Raw genomic sequence first — 22,316 nt, forward strand, 5'->3', positions numbered from 1 at the left:
TAATGCAGCATTTTAATTTTATTGCTTTGGGAGGATAGATAGCTTAGGTAACCAGTGTAAACTAAAAAGATGCAAAATAAATAAGTATGAGAGAAGTATGTGTATATAAAAATGTTAAAACCTGTGAGCTCTAAAGATTTGTTAATTTTAAGTCTATTAATTAAAAATAATGTGGTTATGATGTACTTTCTGTGTTTTTCATTAATTTTTCCTTTTGGTGAGCAGTTTGAAAGAAGTCAAAAATGCCAATTACTTGATTTTTTTCTTAGACCTGCTCCAACAAAGTTTGTCTTGTACTTTAATTCTGACAGTGTTTATTTCCTTTTGGATACGTGTGGTGCTGTGTGTGCTAGTGTGATGTTTGTGATTTTTGTGCATGTGTCCAGGCTTCCTGCAGATTCTGTTTGGTGTTGTCATCATGGGCGCCACAATGCATGTGAGTTTTTCTGGCTCTTTTTCCATCAGCATTCAGTACATAGATTCCACCACTGGTAAACCTGCAGTAAGCAAGTTCTTTGGAGCTGCATGTCACCCATGTCTTCACTACAGCAGCTCTTCCCTACCTGGGTCTTAACAGGCAGTTTTTGGCTACAGGAGATGACAAAGTTGGTAGCTTGATAAGAGGTGTTGCCTTGGGACCAGCAGAGACTGGGGACAGCTGTTCATCACTGCTAGCAACCTAACAAAGAAAACGGAAAAAAAGGAAACATATGAGTTCTACTTGGATATTGTTATTTATTGAGATTAAAGTTCAAGGCATTGTTTTTTTCCTAAAATAATCTATCCCAAATGATGCTTAGGTTTTTTTTCTTCATATGGAAGTATTAACATTAATGTGCTGTCAGTTTGCTTGCTGTCTTAAATCATATCATGCATTATTAGTATTTATTTGTTTATTTATTTATTTATGTATTTATTTGCCAGAGGGCCAATAACATCATAGAGAAAAATCCAAGAGATCGACTCAGGGCATGGAATATTTTCAGATGGAAAAGTTCCATGTAGATGATCCATCCTGACCTGCTGTATACTGTATGTTTATTTTATTGGCTTCTAAGGATGGTTGTTACGGCTTCAGCCTATCCTGCTGTAGCTGCTAATGATGCCAATGCACTCAGCAAGGGTGGTCATACCTTTCTGTAGCTACTACTCAAACTGAACTCTTCAGAGTGGAAAGAATTATAGAGTGGTTTTGTTTGGAAGGGACCTTAAAGATCATCTAGTTCTAGCCTCTTCCACTAGGGCCCCATCCAATCTGGCCTGGAACACTTGCAGGAATGGGGCAGCCACAACTTCCCTGGGTGACAAATTCTAATGCCTCACCACTCTCATGGTGAAGAATTTCTTCCTAGTATCAAACCTAAACCTATATATAGTTAATTGAGCTGACAGGCCATATTCTCTTCTTGCTCACAGCCTTGTCTGAAGCCCAGTGAAGACGAGTTTGTACTCTGATCTATAACTATGTAGGATTCAGAAATTACAAGGAAGGGAGGAGCTCTTCTGTGTTGGACAGGACCCAGGAATTCAGATTTTCTTCAAGGCCTGCTGTGGGCCTCAAGCTGTTTAATCCTTATGTGCCTCTCATAGAAAAATGAGTCAAATGGCGTTCTCCAGCTTTATAAAATATTTAGTATCTCTGTATATTTTCCAAAGCCACAGTGCTACAATTATTATTAACTTACAGCAGAGCCCTTAGGATTTAATTGTCCATAGCAAGTTAAATTTTCCTCAGCAGCTAGTTATTTTTCTTTTCACAAAACTATGTCTATTTGAAAAATTTCTGGATATTTCAAAAATAAAACCTCTCCCCATTTTCTCTCATTTTAATTTTTTCCCCAAAATATAATTTAATTTCTTAGCAAGGAGAATATTTTCATTTCAAAATTAATTTCTATTATCTGAAAAAGAATGTGTTTTTAAAATAGTTAATAAAAAAAATTATGTTTGTTTTTCATGACAAAAGCTGCAATAGAAATTAATGGCCTTTGATTTATTCCTGCTCAGTGTCAATAACAGACTGCTAAATCTTGCTAAGATGTATAAACTAATTTCTTTGCATTTCCACAGAATTATTTTAAGCAAGAGTCGTGCTCACAGATAAACCTTCCACAGCCTACTTGACCAGAATGTCTCTTTTATTTAATGATTAAAAATCTGTCTTGGATACTTTGCCTTCCAGCATGTTGGAGGATGGTGTCTAGCAGTGCCAAGGTTTTACAGATTATTTAGGTAATGGGACAGGCAACTGAGATTTGGTTTTATAAAAGAGTGAAGATACAACTTTCTTTTTCTATCTTGTGTATGTAATTATCAAACCAAAGAACTATTTTTACTGCTGTGAAATGAATGAGCAGTGATAACCTTAAGAATTTTGTAATTGATTCTGGTTGTCAGAGGAGTCTCATGCAGGTTTTCTCTTTTGTGGCTACACCTGTAAGTAAAACATTAGTATTCCAAAAGATTGGAGTCCTTTAATGTTAAAAAAAGCCTACTATTCAGTATCAGTCAGAATTACAATCACTATCAGTAATGGCATATTCATTTTTTTTCATTTTTTAATCTAATTCTTTCTGTCTTTTCTGTCTTTTCTTTCTTACAAGTTTACATAATGCATTGTCTCCAGAAATGAGACACTCATACCACCCAGAAAATTATGTCTGTGTGAGGACAGGGCTTCTACTTGTCTGGATTTATTTCAGTCTTGTGTATCTGTTGCTGGAGTGTACATGTTGCTGCTTCAATTGTAGTGGTGGTTAGATGTGAATTGCCCTGTTTGAGACTGTTGGCCTCCTTTTCTGTGTTGCAGAGGAAAGGTCATTAAAATATTCTATTTTATTTTCAGACAATGCTAATGAGGAAGAGTTGGAAAAGATCAAGTAAGGTAACTTTGTAACTTTTAGCATGTGGTCTTCTAGCTTTTGGCATTGTTTTTGTGTTTGGTTTTTTTTTAGAACAACTATGATATGTTGCCAAGCATGCCATATAGGACTGAAAACTTCTGGCACAGGATTTATTGTCCTTCAAAATGTGTTTTAATGACAGTGGTTTTTGTTTCATCAAATAAACATCATGGTACAGTTCAGTTTTTAATATAATCATAAAACCTTTCAACTTTGTTACAGCACTTTAACCTATCTTGAAGTCGTCTAGTAACTTCTTGTAAGTGGCCAACATGTCCTGATTCCTTTTCTAAAACCTTTAGTTTTTCAAGCGTAAACAATTTGCTTTGTTAATGTGAACAAAGAATTCGTGAGTATCTTTCATTTTCCTATTACTTACTTCTCTTACTGATTAGAATTTTTGTGTGCAAAGTTTTCACAGTGAAGCTTCTTGAAGACAAATTTCCCCTATCACTGCTTGGTGCACAGGTGACAGTCCTAGCAAGGCTTTACAAAGAGCATAGTGGTCTCCACTTCATAGAGCTCTTTAGAGCTCTTCAAGCTTTTCCCCTCTTAGGAGTTACAGAAGTGATAAAAAAGGAGCATTGTATGCTCTTTTCCATGAGGGAAAGACTGAGAGTTTGACTGTAGTGGAATACAACCAATTTTTACAGCTTTTTTTCTCTCTGTATTGTTAAAAAGAGTGTATTTACTGCCTAAAGGAAGTGAATTTAAAATTTCTCAGGGACTTGGCTAGTGAGGTAGATATAAGTTACCATGTGAAGATGTTAAAATGAGAAAAAAAAATAGCTATGTGGGGTGATTCACTTATTTTATGTACTCTTCCAGTATATTGATACACAACTTTAAATAGGAGGTTATTAATAAACATGGTTGTTTATGGTGCTCACTTGACAAATACTTGCACTTTTTTAGACCTATTTGTATTTTTAACCTTAAAAAATAGAAGAGAGCAGTGTTCATAATTCTTGGGTTATGGATGGGTTTTTCACACGGTCTGCTTCTGGGATGCAGGAGAGTACTCAATCTTTTTCCTTCGTGAAATTTATGAAGCAACGATACTTGGTGAAGTGATGATATGTAGTAATTTGATTCCCATGTGGTTCATGTAACTTCCTGTAATATCTAAGATGCCCAAACTGAAGAGTTAAGGAAGAGCTGTGAGAATGTTGGATGGTAGAACTGGTTTGCATCATGAACGTGATGTGTTAACTCTTGATGTGCTGACTGTATTGGGTAACAGTTTGTCCCTATTGCAAACTGACAAAACTGCAAGCTTCAATAATGCTGAGTGAATGGCGCAGCATGAAGGTTGGGAAGTCGTTAAAGCTTACAGTGAGTTATTTATCCCTGTTCTGCTTTGTTACATTCACTTGATAATATTTCATTCAGTAGTTGGCATTTTTTCAAACTGAAATACTAGAATATTTTGCAAAAAGTGAATGTATAGTTTAAACATTGCATTTTTTCTATGGTTATCTTAGCTAAAGTAATAATTTAACCTAGAGGTATAATGCATGTACAATATCTTACATGCATTGCTGTGTTTATGATTTATATACAGAGGTATGCCAGTTAAAACACAGGAGATAATTTGCCTTGTGGGTCTGTTCCAGTATTCCAAATCTTTGATCTGCAGTCAGCAAAACAAATTAAAAAATCTTCTATTTACAAAGCGTTTGTTCAAAAGACTTGCTGTTTTCTGCGGTGCAGGGTAATCAATATTAAATAAGACTCTTATTTCATTTGCAGATTGAAAAAAAAGTGTCTAAAAATAGGTGTGTAACACTATTAGGTAATAGTGCCCTTTGTGTGGTCGTTCTTCTTCAAGAAGTGTTTGTCTTATGCTTCTGAGAGCTGAGGAAAAAGCAGAATATTAGGATTTTTTAAAGATACCATTATAAAATTTCCTAAACCTAATTTTGTATCTCTCTAGAGACTTTATGTACACCTCTAATAAATGAATTTGTTTTTACATGGCACTGTTCTTCACTTTTAAAAGTTTGCCTTTGAAACCTACCTTTTTGGTAACATAGCTTGAAATTAACATGTAGCAATGCACACCACTATGGCACTGCTTGTGTTCATGAACTGTGTGTCTAGCTCATGTTTTCCTATGTGACTATAAATATTTAAACTAAGCTATTTCAATGAGGGAAATACCATTTAGCCAAAGCATACTGAGAGAGAGCTCTGTCAGAAACGTCCATTTCACAGAAAATTGTTTTCTTCTGAACAAGAGGCTACTATTAAATTGAGTTTGGACATGACCAGACCCCATGTTAAACTTCTTACATTAATGACCCATTAAGGAAACATCAGGAAAACTTTTAAAATGGCTTAATTGAAGGACAAACTAATTAAACAAGTGGTTTAGCATTTTTAGCCAACATATTAAGGGAAAAATATATGTAAGATTTATCTGCTATGCTCTCTCAAGTAACATCATTCCAGTAAAATCTGTAGGAAAAGATAATGTCACTTTTTCTTCTCTTGTACCCTCTCTTCTCTCTTCTCTTCTGTATCGTACCATCAATGGTAAGTTTAGAGCTGATACCACTAGAAAGTACTAAAATATGATAGTCTTTGATTTATATTATTAATATGTGATGAACTGTTTCAGAGTGACATTGATCAGTTAGAACCAAATGCCCATTCTTACCAGAAATGAAGATAAATTAGTATGTTTTGCAACAGGTTGTGTATAAACTAAGATTAAAAATGCACTGTCATCCCAAAGTCATAGAATCATAGTGTGATTTGGGTTGGAAGGGACCTTGAAGACCATCTAGTTCAACCCCGCTTCAGGGACACCTCCGATTAGACCAGGTTGCTTAGAGCCCAATCCAATATTGCTTTGAACATTTCCAGAGATGGGGCATCCACAGCTCTTCTGTACAACCCATTCCAGTGCCTTACCACCCTCACAGTCAAGAATTTCTTCCTAATACCCAGCCTCAAGCTACCTTCTGTCAGTTTGAAGCCATCCCCCTTTGTCCTGTCACTCCATCCCCTTGTCAAAAGTCTCTTCAGCTCTCTTTAGCCCCTGGAAAGGGCTCTATGGTCACTCCAGATGCTTCTCTTCTTCACGCTGAACAACCTCAACTCTTACAGTCTGTCCTCAGAGGACAGGTACTGCAACCTGAGCATCTCTGTGGCCTCCTCTGGACCTACTGCAATAGGTCCGTGTCCTTACATTGAGACTCTCAGAGCTGGATGCAGTACTTCAGCTGGGGTCACAACAGAGTAGAATACAGTGGCGGAGGAGAATCACCTCCTTTGACCTGCTGGCCACACTTCTCTCGATGCAGCCCAGAAGGTGACCTGTGTCCTGGGCTGCAGCAACATATGAGAAGGTCATGTTGAACTGCTTACCCACGAACACCCCCCAAGACCTTCTCCTCAGGGCTGCTTTCAATCTATTCTCTGCCCAGCCTGAATCTGTGCTTGCCTTAGCCGTGACCATTGTACCTTGCCTTGTTGAACTCTGTGAGATTTGCATGGGACTCCTCAGTCACAACTGAGAAGCTACTTCTGATTAGTTGCAATTGGGCAGTATTTACTGCCTAAAGCAAGTGAATTTAAGTGTTTTTACTTTGCATTTAGGTGACTGTATTTAATTCAGCTTTAGAAGCTTCTGCACATACTTTTAAACTGAAAATAGGACTTACGAACAATTTAAACAGGAATGAATTGATAAATGAATGGCTTTCAGGTCCAAACTACTGACTGTTTTTAAAATTTCATTTAGAAGCTTTTCTAAAAGTGTGTGTGTTCTAATTGCACAAACGAAAGTGCCAAAACCTATGGCTTTAATAACTGGTGATTTTATGTCCAACTCAAAGTACTTAGTTTCTGTGGCTCCTGATTTGCATTTTCCTAATATTAAAAGCATTTTTTCAGTTTTAAAATTGAAACAAAATGCTTTTCCACTAGAATGAGATGCCTCTTGAGAAGACAAAATTGGTGTAGTGGTTTGGTCCAAAATATTCATTACTATTTATCTTCTGTGAGATAAGAATTAGGAGAAATGCAAAGACTATAAAGAAGTTTATTAACAGACCTAAAAGAAGAAAAAAGAAATCATACCACACCGTCAGAACTCTTCTCCTCCCCCCACCTTCCTCCCTTCTCCCACTGACAATGTAAAAAGACAACCCTTAAGATGTTCAGTCTGTTTATCACTTCCATAATAACCTTGTTCAGTCCATTTAGGAAGAGGAGTCTCTCTGCTCACATGTGAGTCCCTTACCCCGACTTGCAGCTTTTCCCACAACTGCTTTCGAGGGTCCACTCTTGAAGGTTTTTGGGGTACCATTTTAAGGTTGAGCCATTCAGAAACAAAAGTTCTCTTCACCCATCTCTGGGAGCATTTCATCTCTAAGAACAGAGGCCCTTCTCCTTCCCTGGGAGCAAAGGGTCTTCCTCATCTTCATAGTTAGGACTATCTCTGGGAGCATCTCTATAGGAACTGAGGTTTTCTCCTTTCCCATTTGGAGCAAAAGTCCTCATCTGGTCCATCTCTCCCTGTTCAAACTTCTCATGAAATTACAGCTGCGTCAGCATCTGCCTATCTCAGTGCAGGTGCTTTTGCTTACAAGTTGAACTGAACACTCCACCCCCCATATCTTCATGAAATTACAATGGGATACTCTGATATATCATAGCTTCACAACAGAATTCAGCTTTAAGCTTCTCCTCTTTCTCTTCCCTCAGGTTTTCAGCTCTTCACAGCAATAAAAGGGTTAATCTCACCTAGGCCTTGCAGCTGGAATGTGGTTTATTGCAGTGGAGGGGAGGAGGGGAGCCGAGCCGCTCCTGCTGCCCACAGCAGGGCTGGGGGGGTTCTGCAGGTGGAACAGGTCCATGGCTCCAGGATGGAGCCAGCAGGGCCTGGTCTGGGCCCGCTGGCCCCCACACGGGGCCCGCAGCCACCTGTGCCAGCGCCGGAAACGAGAGAGAGACTCTGCCTCGGGGTTTGTCTGTTCTTGAGTGTGGATCACAGAGGCGGTCACAATTTTAAGTGGCTTAAAGAATTGTCCATATTCAAACTGGCCAGCTGATAGGTTCTGTCAGGTCATAGAGGAGCTGTAAGCACTCCTTTGCGGGAACATCACTTCCGAGACTATGTTTTGCTAACCCATGACAATTGGAAATAGCAAATCAAGGTATAAATATTGCAAACACAAACATAAGTATAGAGTTGTATGATATTTCTTAATTGAAAGAATTTACAGCTGGTTCAATATTTCAATCTTTGAGCTAAAACTCTCTGGACTTTCAGAATACATGGTAGAATTATTGCATATGAGTTTTTGTGAAGAATCTTTTAAGACTGAGAAAATACACTTGTTTTTGTAAGCCATGAGGTTCTAGATGTCAGTTTAGCAGCTGTAAATAGTGTTTGAAGGAAAGCTACTAAATAATGGAATAGAAGTAAAAAACAGTCAGAATAGATATGCCTGCTTGGTAGACATCTAATTATAAAAATTATGCAAATATTTGGTGAGGCTTAAATTTACATTAATTGTATGTGAGTGATAACAGCTGATCCAGCTAAGAACAAAAACAGCAGAGTAGCATTTTGTCATGGGGGTTTCATGCCTACATCCCCAAAAGCATGGGGAGTTTCCATCAAGTATTGGTTGCCACTGTCTTTTTGGGTATCATGGCCATGTCAGCTTTAGGACTGTGGTGACATTGGTTATTCCAGACAATAACAGGATCATCACGGGACCAGCTGACTTTCAGATATTGCAGCCACAGTTTCCAAGGGGAATTACTGGGAGAAAGAACGGAGACATTAGGACTATACTGGAACAGCCTCTCTGAAAACTTCTTCTGTGCACTGTTGTCCTGTATAAATGTTTTCACCCTGTTCCAGAAAATTGAAGGCATTCTGAGTGCCACAGTCTGCATCATACTACACCTGAGTTGCATCCGGCAAGTGCACTTAAGTAGAAGGCCAAATTTTTCAATTTCAAAAACCACAAAAATATGTGAAACACTGGAAAAGTATGACCTCTTATTACAAATATTGTAGTGTCATGACAGCATTGCTCTAAAGTGGCAGTATCGAGTCGTTAGCTCAAACTTCATAAACCAGATTTAACACGGCAGCTGAAACTCTCAGGGTGTAGGGCAGTGTGAATTTCTCAACCACAGAAACTTATATTAGCTTCACCTAGAATTAAAATAGCCTAAAATGTAAAATTTAGTTGATAAAAAGTTAAGGAAAGCGTTCTTTCTTATTGCAGTAATTATCGGTAGCAGTGCATTTAGAAAACTTTCTTAGTTACAATGAGCAAAAAATAAGAAGGAATCACCATGATCCCATTGAAAGCATTTTTGTAGCTCAGTGTCTGTATGTTGATGATTTCTACAAGGTGTCGTATTTTGTGTTGTTTCTAATACAGGAAAAGCATTGCAAATGCACATGACTGTCCCTTGTATTTTTCCATCATTTTTAACATGGAACTAGCAGCTGTATCTACTGACATTCTCAATCTTTATTTTACATTGTTTATCCAAGCTGTGCGAGCATTCAAGAAACTGGGGGAGAGGAATTCTGTTTCCTTGAATTTACAGCAATAATTTGCAACACTGACTGTGATTCACCTTGCTGTGTTTTTACATCTGTGCTTTGTTAAGTGATGGAGAGAAGTACTGTTCTTTTCTATATTTTTTCACTAATTTCTTGATTGATATTTTATTTTAAGCTTCCAAACCAAAGTTATTTTTTTGGATAGAGGTGCCTCTGCAGGACATATAGCTTCATTATTGATCTGCTTTCTAAAAAGTTTAAGAAGTTTGTGGTAGGCTGTTCTATTTCTGTCTATTGTGTTCCAGGACTCAGAGGAGCAATGTGTCCTAGGGGGTGTGTATAAGGAGGAGATTTAATAAAAGCAGAGTCTGCTTGCACAAGCACATGCCTTTGCAGGGCATGAGGGCTGATCAGTGAAGAAAAGAGGCTGGGAGAGGACAATGTTTGGGGTTTCTCCAACTCTATATGGACTAAAGTTTCAAAGGACAGTTAGTTATCCAAAGATAAACAAAAATATGAGGGGATTTTCAGAAGTACCCACAAAGCTCATCAACAATGTGGTATTGATTATCCTGGTATCAATGCCCAGATTCTGACTAAGCCTGGTTGGTTTCCCATCCTGTAATGTTGTCCAGAAATACCTGAATACATGCAGAATATTAAGTCATGTTTATGAGATCATCTTCCAGCCCTGACATTTGGCTAGCTCTATTAATCACATCTAGCAGAGGGTACAGTTCTGTCAGAAGATTCTTTCCTGTTGATGCCCCTGGTCCACCCCCTACATCACATTTAGACAGAATAGGTGGAACAGAAATAAAAGCTGTTTTTACCCCATAAGAAAATGCTGGGTTTGCATGCTGTTTGTTAAGCATTAAAGCAGTGTGTGGATATGAAAATACGTGGGTTTTTCTTTCACAGGCAGTTTGAGCACCCTTTGCCATGAAGTCAAATTTAAATTTTCTTTTGGAAAAAGAGAGAGAGAGAAAACTTCACTGCATGCAGGCTGCAACTTTCCCACCACCCGTCTCTTTGGTGGGTTTAGAACATGTCAGGTGGGAGTCACCATGCCTGTATCCTGCACAAAAATGTGAATAATGTAAATAATAGTCCCACATTAATGATGGTTGTGGACTGAGATCTTGATCTTGCTTCTTTCCAGATTGTGGCATTATATACGAAGTTTGTAACTTCCCACCTGTTTACAGAGAAATTAAAAGCTGTGTTGTTTCTTCTTTTTTTTTTTTTTTTTTTTCTTCTGTTTGTGGCACAAGAGTGAATCCAGGCTGCAATACTCACTACATGCTTTCTGAGGGAAACAAGTTTCCTCAGAATGAGTCTTGAGAAACAGTCCTTTGTAGGAGAAATTGAGAAAGGTACATGCTCATTTATTTGTTTTATTCTCATGGTTTTCCTTCTGAATTTGTAACTCACTGTGGCTGGGTTTTAGAGGTTTCTTAGATACCTAAAAATGTACCTGGAAATGTGCCTGTCTCACATGCATTCATAAGGGAAGAACTTTAAAATGTGAAATCAGTCTTACTTTCTCATTTTTTCATCTATTAGCTTTTTGTCAAATTTGAGTTGAAATCTGAACATTCTTTTTTGTCTTTTTTCCTACAATAACCATTATATGAAAAAAGAGGTTATGTCAGTAAATTATTTGTAATTTCTGAGAGCAAGTGTGGCTTTGACTGGAAGAAAAGTGTGTTGGATTCCCTTCAGTCTTGCTTAGAAACAAGAAAATGCCAGCTGGAAGTTATTCTTGCTGTAGAAGGCCACATAGCCTATACCTTTCCTGTCCAGGAAATTGCAATAGCTTTAGCTCCAGCGAGCCGTACCCTGACTCTTTCAGTACCTCTCCCTTTTGCTTTCCATGTTTTTGTGTGTTACCAGTAAAGACAGGAAAGAGCACTACTGTGGTCCACATTCCCTACGTAGAGGAAGAAACAGCCACAACCGATCAATACCTCTTCTTAGCAGCCAGCTGCTTTTCTTCCAGCGTAGCGAGACAAAGTCTCTGGAGCTTCACTGTCAGTCAACAAGCCACTGGGCTCTGCATAAAGCTGTGATTGTCACTAACTGCGAGATGTGGCTCTGTCCTGGGAGGGCTTCCTCTGGAAGCATGTGAATGCTTGTTCTCAGGCCTCCTGCATGACTCTTGTAAACTCCCTTCTGTCATCCTACACCAGCTCTTGGTCATCTAGATCTCACCTTGTCACCTTGTATGGAAATTACCCCCACTGATGAAACTCCTGACTGGTCATAAAAAATGACCTTGCTTTATAAGGGGGCAGATGCTCTACTGCAGCAAATTATTGTAAGAGCTGCTGAAAATATGGAATTTAGATCAAGTATACTCTCTAAATTTTTCACTGTCTCACTGGTAATGAAGTAGAGAGCTATGCAGTTGTGCTTAAGATTTACTTCAAAAGAGCTGTAAATGCAAACTCAAGCTTATTTTCCATGGTAGTATCCTGGAAGTCATATGGATTCCCATTCAGCTCTTAAAACACTCCCAAGAACTGTATATTCTTTGAAAAGAAGTCTCAACCACTGCTTATATCCCGGTATAAAATATCTTCCTAAGCATGTCCGGTCTTTTCTTCTTTCTGTATCTCTCGTCACCATGTGTTCAGGGCATAGTCAATGTTGGTTATTTATTAATCCAGTCTTTCGTTTGCTCTAAGCCTTCTAAGAAAGTGGAACAAGAAGAAGAAATCTACCACTTCTTTACAAGTCAAGTCCTTGGCAATGTTGACAGTATGCCCTCAACAAGAGATGTATTTGTGCTGAGGAAAAGCTTGAAGTTTATATAATGCTCCCAGGTTGTAAATTAAATATCTTCTGTCAACTGATTTTCCCAATTCTGCCCTAATTTTTGTAGCGTGTCTGCTTTCTGATGTCCCACTGGTGCTTCATGTTGCAGGTTAAGTTAAAGATTATTCCACACACAATTCCTTGTTTGCCTTTGTAGAAACAATAAGTTTGTGAGAAGTTTCTCTGCAGTCAAGTCCTTCTCTTAAGGAAGACAAACCTTTAATAAATATAGTGAAATATTTTGGGAATCACCATACTACTTGGAATGACTAACCATTAGAAAACACAAATGCATGCCAGTAAAATACCTGAAATACTGCAAAGAGTATGTTAATCAGATTTGCTCCAAGCCCAGTGGCCACAGTTCTCATGTCTTTTCTCTCTGGAGGCTGGGTGAGTGTGATTATAATCCAGTCTAATTTCTATCATTGTCTCTGGGTAATAAAGTAAAACTCTTGTCCTGGGCAGCTGCATAGCTGTACCCATCCAGCCGTATTTACCCTCTAAAAGACTCAAACCAAATCTGCACTGAAATCCTCTTACAGAGATACTGGAGGTCTGTGAGGGATGAAACCAGGCATGCAAGACCTGCATGTATAGAGGGCTGATGAGCCCACAAAGCCTTTGTTGCTCGAACTACAATGCATAATAAAGAAAATTCATATATTTGATACTGTTACAGCAGAGTATACAGGCAGACATGTTTATTTTGATTCCTAGAGAAAATAATTCACAAGTTTAAATATTGTTTAGCTATCTACTATTCTGATTATAGATAAGGTAGCCTTGAATGAATAAGTTTCAGAATAGAAGGGAGAGCCTTTACCAACGTTGCTTCACAGATGCACTGAAGATACATTTGCGTTCCTCAGGAGTGCAAAGGTGATTCCCCAGTTCTGGTACCTTGTACCCACTGTAGCTCAGAGCAAACTGGAAATGATCTTAAGTTACTCAAGTTTGTTCCCTCCTGCTCTCAAACCCCCAGTAGGGTTCATTGACAAAAGCTATAGCTGGCTGGTTGGTGTGTGTGAATCTTATTTTAACCCCCAAAATCAATGTCTGAGGTTTCACAAGTTTCTGCACAGTTCTGAACAGAGGTTCTGTTGTTTTTAAACTCTTTAACATGTGATAGTACTTAATTCATGTTTCTGAGAATACCACATCATTCAGAGGCAGAGATAGAGGAGTTTATTGAATTATTTTTCCTTGATCCATGTTTCTCATGGTGGGTTTATAGTATGTTATTCTAAGGGAAGTTTCATATTCTCACTGGGGTTTTATGTTTATAAACATAGAGTTTGTTCAAGTTCATTCAATCATATGATTGAATGATACTAACAGAAGAGACTTTCTAACATTTATTTTTATTCTATCAGCAGAGGGAGAAGTGAAGCAGAAAAAACATCCTTTTTTTTAATGAACATTTCCTTGAGCAGCATTTGTTCTATTTGCTTCTGCAAAAGCAGCATATGACATTACCAACATAATTGTCAATATTTTATTACTCTCCAAGTAATTTTTTGCAATATAGTTTACATACATACTGTCAAATAGCTTCAAATGGCTTAAGGTGGTTGTTTTACATTCATAGTTACATGAAAGAGAACATTAAAAAGCAGGGGAAAGTTTTGGAATTGTATTAACTAATTCTATGGTTTTTTTTCCATAAAGTTTCAGACCCAGAGCTTACGTCTCTCAGACCTGCACAGAAAGTCTCAGTTATGGAGGGGGATAGTTAGTGTTACCTTAATAGAAGGTCGTGAACTTAAGGCAATGGATGCAAATGGGCTCAGTGATCCTTACGTGAAGTTTCGTTTGGGGCATCAGAAGTACAAGAGCAAGGTAATTTTAGCTGTGACCAAAATTTTTTTTTAAATGCTTCGTTCCTGTTTGGTATTCTTGTATGACTTTCAGTAGTGATGGAGATTCATTCTTGTAATAATTACCTGTCAGAGCACCTACAGGTCTATTTAGATGTTTCTTTTTGTTTCATTATAAACAAAAGTAGTACTACATGGGAAAAAATGTAGCACTGAAAAAAAGTGGGTTTGAAGAGGGACACACCTAATATTCCATACTGACTATGTTGGATTTATTTACTGTCAGGAGTCATTCATGGCAGGAAAGAGATGCAGATTGATTCTGACAAATTCTTCCTGGCTTGATGATAGGTGCCTCTTGGACCATTTGCATTGTCTTATCCTCAAACCACATCATGCTTATAATCTGACTTTCCTCTTTCTGTCCTTAACAATGAGTTTCATTAAAGTTTTCTTTGTGTTTGAGCTTCACAGGTAAGAGAGGATTGATCTAGGAGATAAATACTGTGAAGACTTGCTTGGCTTTGTTGCTATTACTTTTTCTTTCTCCTGGTCCCTACTGTTTTGAAAATTGCTGTTTAGAGAAGGTGCTGGGACTGCCGATGGTGCACATGACCTTCCTGTCTTGATGGCCATGACAGTCACTGTGGTTTTTACAGCCAGATGAAGGGTAAATTGAGGAAAAGGGCAGGAACGTTTACTTGTCATATTTGCAGAGCTCTGAGCCTGCATTAGGGCCTCTTAATCTGAAGTTAGAAGAAAGCAAATTTCATGCTGCTGTGAATTAAAAATTTTCATAATCCTCTTTGAATTTTCCTTTTTTTTCAAGCCAGTAGAACTGGTGGTTGTGGGAAGTAGTGTTAGCTAAATAGGGAAGATATTAGGGGTTTTCTGTTCTTGTTCAGGAGTGGTATGACTACTGTGAACCCTGCTTTTGCATTATGGTAGAAAATTTTGAAAGCTTTCTGTTCTTCACAGTGTGGTCAGAAATACATGGACTGAAATCTATTGAAGTAAAAAGTAACTGGACTGAAAATTATTAAGAAAGCTAGTTTCATCAGAGTTTCAAAGGAAAGGAAGTAAAATACACTTTTGGAAGTGAACTAATTTCATTCCATATAAAGTAAACCATAGTATCATGTTTATCCCAATATTATTGCATCTGGGAAAAAAGGACGTGATACAATCGTTTGTTCAAGTACTTACAGTCACCATCTATGTGTCATTGCAGGTAGTTTGTTTACCTTTGGGCTCAGAAACATAACTTTATAGCTAACTGTAACTTCACAGAGGACATAATTTTTCTACTGAGAAATGGCTCCATTCCCAGGGCAAATCCTTTGTTCAGGGGGCTTTTGAAGGTGACAGGTTGCAGGATTTTGGAGATTGCTGTTGTATCAGAGAGGCATGAGAGAACTGGCTAGTAGTCTTTCCTAATTATAATTTTTTAATTCTCACTGCTTGAGATACTGATACTGCAGACAGGAAAAGCTTCCTGAACAGATTCTGATGATCAAATTTACAATTTAAGAAAGTGTATGCTCGCACAATGTAATATGACTTTCTTTTTGTTTTCCTTTCAGATTGTTCCAAAAACTTTGAATCCTCAGTGGAGGGAGCAGTTTGACTTTCATCTCTATGAAGAACGAGGTGGAATTATTGATATTACTGTCTGGGACAAAGACGTTGGCAAAAGGGATGATTTCATTGGCAGGTTTGTGCAATTCTAGCCTTCTTGGTCCATGGGGAAGAGAGAGGTCCGTGAGAGAGGATGATTAAAATGAGGCTTGCCATTGAAACTGTTTCTTATGACCATATGTTTTTGGTTTCTCGTTCAGGTTTTTTTTTTAAGTTCAGGGAGGATTTCTGCAATGTTCCAGCATAGTTTGCTGCGTTGATGTAATTCTTTACATTGATGATGTAATGTAATTTTAATTGACCAGTAGGTGGCAGCTTTTACCAATTGATAGACTGAGGTTTTCAAAAATAAAAATCCTGTTTAGAGCAGTTACCAAGGTGCAGGAGGTTCTATACAGCAACATCCACCTTGGAGGAGAAACAACTGTTTTGAGTTGATGTGTAAGACCAAATTAATGTACCAGTCTTTTTTGGTGAATGAAAATAGAGTTGAAGGACTACTCACATATTTTGAGACATAGAATCATTCACCTAATTCATATTCAGGAAAAGTGAATCTGTCTGGGAGTTCAAGAAATAGCTTATATTTTATGGCTATGCTCCATTTTACAGAATAAGAGGTATCATTAATTGTTAGCTAATAGGGAAAGATGTCTTGTGCTTATAGCTACTACAAGGTAGGTGCTATTTGGAAAGCTCAGATGTTTGTTTACTTCATAGTTTCCTTGATATCCATGCAGTCATAATAATAGCATTAATAATTAATAATTATTAATCCTATATAGTTTGATTGTTTTTATTGGAGGTGCTTTCACTAGGACATTGATACTATTAACTAGCAAAATCAATTTTTTTCTATTAGGTAAAATCAGGAATGGAAATCCCACAGACCAAGCCATGTACTTTTGTTGTCAATGTGGCAATGTATCTACTGACCTTTTCCTCCCTCTCATTCCATTTTGGATAATGGCTTTCTTTATCAAATTAGATCTGTTTAATAATATTCTGTGTTTATTTCCTACTGTAAATTGTTCGAACTCAGATTATATATAGAGTCTGTAGCAAGCAAACAGCTTTAAAATTGACAAAAACACTTTTCAAAGGCATGCACATTAGGACTTTGTTTTATATGATGAAACCAAATGGATGGAGTGATTATTTGAAGTTTAAATTTTATTTCTTCCCTTGTTTTATTTCAGTTGGCATACATGATAACAATAAATATTCTTCTGAAGTTATGTACTAATTTAGTCCTGTGTCAATGTGTTTTATAACTTGGGAAATTATTCTAGTTTTCTTCTTAATTTTAACCTTCTTTTGAAAAGCTGGTGAGATTCGAAGTTTTCATGAGTGATTTTTCAGAGCATCATCATCCAAGCACCACTTGCTGAAATCTTGCTGCTCTTGATTTTTGTGACCCCTCTGTCAGTGTACACATAATCCCTCTTCAGTCTGTCCTTGCAGACACTCTCTCATTTCATCTTCTGTTGGTACCTTATCTCTGGTAATGCAACCTGCAGAAAAATTCTTCTCCATGGAGATTTCCATGGAAAACTGTCATTTGTCGAGCTCATTCTGAATACGAAAATAGGTCTTAATATTCCCCCTCCCTGATACTCTTTTCCAGTCACTGCAGATAAAAATCACCCACCTGACAGCTCCACTTAATGCTGACCTCTCTTCCCCAGTTTCTCCTTTCAAGGCTGTCCCTAAAAGCTGGAAATGCTTTGGTGCACACACTACAGACTTGTTCTGTGTGTGTGTTATGGTAAGCGTATATTGATTTTTAAAAGCACGACTGAGTCGTGCTCCATGACTAAGGCTCTATGGCTTTCAAGATACACATAATAAGTTGGATATTATGATTCAGGTTCTAGAAGAAGTGATAAAGAGGCTGTGGGAGGGAAACAAAAGACTTCCTGGTAGCATTCTACCATTGCTCAAGAATGGAGGGTAATCCATTTAATCTTGCTGTGATCTTTCTGCTTGCTTGAATAATGTGCAAGCAGCAGCTGTAATACTATATAAGAATATTTATAATAAATGCAAATGAAAACAACTGTTTGTTGAAGATGTCCTGCCTGGCCAAAATACAGCTAGGGAGAAGGCACACTAGATTGAAGAACTGGCCAAACTTAGAAAAGGTTTCCCAGGTAGAAGGTAGAAGGGAAAAGTTCCAGGATCTTCCTGGAAAATAGCACAGAAAACCTGTGGTTTTTTCTGTGCTGAGCTCAGTTACTTGCAAATTCTATTCCAAACCAGAATGCTGTAAACTCTCCTGGAATGATACCATGTCTCAGCTGCACTTCTGTGAAATAAAAGAAGTGGGAAATCAGAGATGTAGGCTTCTGTGGGCCTTGTGTATATCATTATATTTGTAAGGACTTGGGCTTGCAATCCATTTCGGAGGGGAGGAAAATGCAGGAAAGATGTTTGAGAAGTCTGAGGACATGGAAGTGAGATTCTGGTTTTGGAGTGGCGAAGATGGAAGTGGAAGGGGTAGCTTGTAAACTCCCCCTGTAAGAGGGACAAAGATCTTCCTTATGGGAGGGAGGAAGGTGTTAGGAGGGTGAGTGACAGCATGGCATCCTAGTTCAGAAAAGCAAAAGGAGACGTCTGTCACAGAAGTAGCGTAAAGCTTTGTCTTCATCTTGATGCCCAGGCATGTTCAGTATGGCAATGTCTGAAATGAAATGCTGACTGGTTGATTTCCATTCTTAACTTGGAGCATTCTGTGTTTATACATTTGAATTTCAATTGTGCGCATTCTCCATGAAAGTTTAAAGGTTGTAGTACCTTGTGAACTTCCATCTTAGAGTATTCTAAAAAAACCTAAACCCTAGAACCCATTCAGTGTTTATTTCAGTATTTCAAAAGCCTGGGAAAAGACCTCATACAAGAGCTTTAAGGAAAATATATTTCCAATCATGTGCTGATTTGTATGAGAAAACACTGTTCTTGACAAGAACTGAGATGCATTTTACAGGAGATAAATTCTGCCATCCTTCTGAATATAGTTTTTTTTTAAAAAAACAATCAACATTCCAGGACCAAAAATATGAGGTCTTGAAGTTCTTTTTATGGAAAGCACCAGGAGCTAAAGCCACATGGGCCGCCTTCTTGCATTTAAGGACATATATAGACTTGCATAAGTGACATTAGTCATGGCTTCATGTGATAAGTAGAAATATATATGTATGTATATATATTTTTCAGTGTGAGTATATTTAACATTCACATGTTTTTGCTGTGAGAAAATAATTTATGTTCTATATTGACTCAATATGCTCCTGTGATTAAAAACGTACTGCAGTAAGTTTATGTCGGTAATACTAAGATTTAAATGAAGGCGATTTTAATCATCATGTAATTATTTAGCTTTCTTATCATTTATGTTTTTGAAGGCAATTCTGACTGTCACCTTTACGATAATCAGTTAATAAATCCTCATGACTGTTACACCTTTATGCATAGCACTAATCTGAACAAATGGGCTGCTGACAGCTGCAATAAATTGCCAAGAATGAGTGCTGTCAGAGAACAAGTTGTTTCTGTGAACATAGAGAATAAGTAAATCCCATGTCATGCAATTTTATTCAGCTGAAGTTATTTGCAATCCAGTGCAGAGGGATTTATAGCATTATTAATTGGTATGAAAAATGCACATTTATCTTTAAAATGACATTGAATTTTGCTTTTATTTTGTGCCAGGAAATTACTGCTGACTTCATCTATATCTATTTTCATAAGTATTTATAGATGCTATTGTCTTTTTTCCCATCTGATGCAAATTAAGAAAAAGGCCTTGTGTGTAGCGAATTCATTGAGGCTGTGTATTAATTTTATCTGTAGCAAAGTGAAATTTCCCATGATCTCTCTAAATACTGACACAAAAATTCACATTGGTCTTGTGAACATCCATAAAATGGATTTTATGAAATACAAAAGTTAAAATATTGAAAATTAGGTATTTAGGTTTATAATACCTAGTCTGCTATGCCTTGTCTGTTTAGTTTTTTCGTGGTAATGCAATCATAGAGTGGCTTTTGGGTGTACATAAATACAAATTATATGCAACTATGATTCTATGATTAATCTGAAAGCATGGGAATATGCTATCAAAGTTCTAAATAATAATTGGATTTTATTTTAAAAATACAAAATTATAAAGTATTTATGGTTTGGGGTTTTTTTCCCCGCACTGACATTTGGGAGACTGAGCATTATCACAGAGAACTGAGTGATGCTATGAAGTTGTATATGAGTATTCCAACATGCATCTGAATTTGGGTGAAGGACACTAAATATGCTATGGCAAGTGTTTCTTCCCAGATCTTTTTCTAGAGATATTGTGGAGACTGTGATTTATGTTAAAATACTGGCAATTTTCTGTTGCCCAAGAAGAAGGTTTTGAACAGTATTTGTGAAGTTCATGTTAATGTTAAAATTGACAAGTCTTGAAGTTTCCTCAATTTTGCAAAACTCTGTAAACAAGATGGTTTCCTCTGGAAATCTAAATAGTACATTATTATGCTGGGCTTTCAAAAATGTTTTTTGTGTCGCAGTTTGAAAATTTCTGCATGTTGAAGTAACTTTGGGAAGATATATTATGTTAAAAATGTAAACATAATGTTATAATTTGACTTGAACTGTGTGCACATGTAAATTACACAGCAATTCTGTGCAAACACAGAAGAGCACACAACCAATAGACTGTCTTTATAATCCTGTGTTGATTATACACGATGACTAAAGTTAAATTAATTGCAGATGCATTTCTTGATGTAAAATAACATTAAAATCTGAAAGTGCTACTGCCAGGTCTGCGTTTGAAATATCCTGTGATGTGCTGAGCCATCTCCATTTCTGATTGTTGTCAAAAGGAGACAGATGTAATACTACATCTCAAAATTTGGCCTTTAGGTATTCCATACCTTATTTATTCCTATCTCAGCACATCTTTACTCTACTAATGCAGAGGCACTTCTGTTCTGCTAGGAAGCCAAGAAAGCTTCAGTTTTTGCTCACAAATCTTCGGTAACTTTCTCTTACCAGATATTGTATTATTTGCAACACTTACTGACAGTTGTTATTGTCGTGTTCTGATGCGAAATTGGTAGTATTCCCCAACGCATGCTGAGATACAGAGTGCTGCACAAAAGCTGGGCTGTTTACAAATCCTTCTTCTGACCCTATGTCTTCTCACATATGCCAGTCTACTTCTTGAAGAGTGGCAAAATAAGAGGAAGGGAGAAGGAAACGTGGAACGGCCAACTTAGATATGAGGAGAGTGACAGTGTGTAGAAAATGGTGAAGAGTGCAAATAGGGTTTTGTGACAATTTATGAAAGGCACAGATTGGAGCTGTGTGAAAGCTCTTGCAAAATTTCTTGGGCCAACTAGTGAAGAGAGAACAGCATAGGGAGACATAGTGTTTATAGCAATAGACTAATTTAGCAGATGAAAGCGTTAATTTTGCTGCAGAGAGATTGCACTGGTGACAGCACTAACAGTCTGTAATATGTGGTTGTGCCATGGGGACAACCTAGGAAATACCACATGAGAAACCAATTTTAAGTAATTTCTGCCTGTGCAATATCAAAAGTAAATCTCTAGTTTTATAGTGAAGAACTATGCTTAGGAGAAAGTTAACCTGTGATTTCAAAATCCATCAGCAGCATATTGTGGCATGGACTGTATTTCTTTTAGCAAGCAATAAACAGTAGTTTTGTATTCAGGCATTGCTTGGTGACTGGTGAAATTGTATTTCATGGAGCTCTCATATTTCTGTTACTATGACCGATTTACCCCAAACTGCAGGGCTCTTTCCTGCCTTCCATGTGTTGCTATGTGGCAACTGACAGCACTGTTCTTCAGATCCTGCTGAGGTCTGCTCTCCCATCTTCCCCAGCTAAGCGCCACTCTTGTCCTTAGTCAATGTCCTACTTAGCTGAGGTACAGTCTCCAACCCCTTTGGGAGTTTCCTTGGTTTTCAGTCTTAACACCTCTATCAACCACCTATCACAAGCGTCATGTGGAGTCCATAATTTAATTTATTTCTCATTATCTTTACAGTTAAAAATGTCACGCTCCAGTTCTTCCAAGAAATTCACATTACTGCAGTCAACATTCAGTGTTTCTGAGATGTGTCATTTTCTGCTAGTGCTTTGCAAAATTTTCCCTCTGATTTTGTTTCTTGATTTTACTGGAACATTTTACTCTGCTCATAAAGGATATGGAGTCTCACAAATTGTAGCAGTTCATGCCTTGCTGCTTCTGATGTGTGTCCAGCTCAGTTCTAATTGTGGAATCACACAGTTTCCTCTCCTTGGCATCCTTTGGAGCAGCATAGACCTGGATCACAGTGGAGTTAAAAATCTGTGTTCCTGAACAAGTCATGATGGTAATTAAGTTGCCTGGTTTGTAGCCAAGTGGTGCTTTTCTGTCCCTATCACTTAGGATTCTGCCAGTTCCTCTTTTATGCTTTATTTTGTCATGTGAGAAAACGATCTCACTATCTGCTGTCTCTCACTTGCCTGGCCACCTGGCTTTTAAGAGGCCTTCTATGTCATGTCGCTACCTTTGTAATTCA

The 22,316-nt window shown here is 37.6% G+C and overlaps 1 protein-coding gene across 1 annotated transcript in view; it reads left to right on the forward strand.

The window, feature by feature from the left end:
- MCTP1 (multiple C2 and transmembrane domain containing 1) overlaps positions 1-22,316 on the forward strand; it is a gene marked incomplete at its 3' end in the record, with an annotated part of 236,492 nt that overhangs the window by 78,028 nt on the left and 136,148 nt on the right. The window contains exons 6-8 of the mRNA XM_082302006.1: positions 2,846-2,884; positions 13,939-14,109; positions 15,671-15,801. Of these exons, the coding sequence (XP_082158132.1) occupies positions 2,846-2,884; positions 13,939-14,109; positions 15,671-15,801 (341 nt within the window). The remainder of the gene's footprint in view (positions 1-2,845; positions 2,885-13,938; positions 14,110-15,670; positions 15,802-22,316) is intronic.

Source organism: Coloeus monedula (genome assembly GCF_965178545.1).
Source record: "Coloeus monedula genome assembly, chromosome: Z".
Classification (NCBI taxonomy): domain Eukaryota; kingdom Metazoa; phylum Chordata; class Aves; order Passeriformes; family Corvidae; genus Coloeus; species Coloeus monedula.